Source organism: Trichoplax adhaerens, genomic scaffold, assembly GCF_000150275.1.
Source record: "Trichoplax adhaerens TRIADscaffold_15 genomic scaffold, whole genome shotgun sequence".
NCBI classification, from domain to species: Eukaryota; Metazoa; Placozoa; class Uniplacotomia; order Trichoplacea; family Trichoplacidae; genus Trichoplax; species Trichoplax adhaerens.
This window is the reverse complement of record NW_002060957.1, coordinates 980,927-982,805: the sequence shown is the minus strand read 5'-3', so window position 1 is coordinate 982,805 and position 1,879 is coordinate 980,927. Positions and strand designations below refer to the sequence as shown.

Here is a 1,879-nt window from a genome sequence, read left to right as displayed (position 1 = left end):
GCAATGATGAGAAGAGTGCTCATTTATGTACTGTATACTCTTATTTACCATTACGCCATATTGACGATGATTGCAGAGTCAAAACAATCATCAAGGGTAGGTAGGTCGATATTATGACTGAGATTGATATTATTTTCATGCGTATCCTTCTTTCTGCATAGAGTCCAAACTATCGTAGAACCATTCCGAATAGCCTTTTGAATTTTCTTTGCAAAATGATTATAAAATACAGTGGAATAGAAACAGTCATGAAATGGACTATCCATCATGGCTTGCACTGTGACCAAGTAATCGTCTAGTTTGGACACAATGATTGGTATTCAACGCCATCAGATGAACATTTTGGTCCCTTCTCTCTTGCTATGATGAATACGATTTATGTGAAGAGGGTAGTTGAATTTTTCCATGCTTCCTTGTAAGGTGCTAATCATCCTCTTATGATGGAGTGAAGTGTTATTGAATGTTGTTTTGGGCTTATTTTTAAATAATTAAAAGCAGCAAAAAGTGAATGATAGACTGCAGTAAAGTTGAGAAGTTGATGATGTTGTCAATACCGGATATTGCAGACAGCAGCGTGTATAATGTAATAACGAAGATAGAACAGAAACAACTGGCTAATGGTCAGGATAATACGATGGCAGTATGGTGAAATGGTGGAAAGTTTTGCAATGAGAAGAATGATGTATGGAAAGGACAAGCGATTCATGGGGAAAATAGGCTAAAGTAAAGCCTTTCCTTTCAATAGGACTACGAGGATAAGGCTTTGATCGCCATGACTGACTGTAAAAGAAAGAAACAACTAGACAGTACTAACCTGTGTTTCTGCCAAGTCTTTATCAGCGATAGCATTCTTTTCTGTTAATAACTTGCGAGCTAGAAGAAAGAGCTCATCAAAGTCATCATCATAATCATAAAATTCCATATCGCCATATTCCGTTGTCCATAAACGTAGATCATGCTTGCCGATATGGCCGGTAGTCCAGTAGAACATACGCTTGGAACAATCAATACAAATGGAATCCAGCACCAAGACCTTAAACCAAATTGCTGGTTCAACTAATTCCTTATGCTCATGCAAGACATTATGAACACAAGGATAACAACCATCTGCTAAGCTAACTCGACTAATATAACGTAAATGTTGGCCATCTTTTAAGTAGACATACATGGTGGCGTAATTGAATCTGCTTATCCACCGCCACGATGACAAAAAAGGGGGAAAAAAAAAAAAGAAAACATTTATTTTTCACATTAAATGGTTAATAATTTAGATAACAAATTTAAAAATTGTTTTGTTATCTTTGTCATGACAAGAACGAAACTAGCTAGACAATCATTTGCTTGTTATCCATTTTGGATGATGATTGAAATGAAATGAGTGATTGCAGTGTTTCCTTTACTCTTTGATCGGGTTTACAACGATTAGAAATACTGTCATGGATGGGTAAGGTAAACTAATCCGACAGAGCGTCCTGTCAACACGGATAATTGATCCTTCTACGCTATTTTTACCGTACGGTGGCCTTTCCTTGGCTGTAGCGATCCATGTTGATTGCTTTTGCAATTGAACAAGATGAGTGGATTTTATCATCTGGTTGATATTACCGTAAGAAAGTCAATTTGGATTGATTTAAAGCTGTTCAACTGTCATGATAGCGTCAAAGTTCAACAACTGCTTGGCTATGTTATGGCCATCTCTCTTTTATCCTCCATGGACTGTATTGTTATTCGGTTATTGGTTTAGAGAGCATGAATAAGAGAAAATGATCAAGCGTGAACTACATGGTCATCAAACTAGATTGGAGCGTATTAGGACTAACATTTACCAGCGATATTGCCATCTGCCTAACGATGGTATCCACTAGGCCGGCCATTGATT

At 37.2% G+C, this 1,879-nt stretch overlaps 1 protein-coding gene across 1 annotated transcript; it reads right to left on the bottom strand.

Annotated features, from left to right (window-relative positions):
* Positions 1–258: 258 nt before the first annotated feature.
* Positions 259–1,168, bottom strand: TRIADDRAFT_60432 (uncharacterized protein; the record flags this gene model as incomplete). The annotated part of the gene is made up of 2 exons (XM_002116346.1): positions 259–360; positions 815–1,168. The coding sequence occupies 2 exons, from the start codon at positions 1,166–1,168 to the stop codon at positions 259–261; spliced, it is 456 nt and encodes a 151-aa protein (XP_002116382.1).
* Between the last annotated feature and the right edge of the window lie 711 nt (positions 1,169–1,879).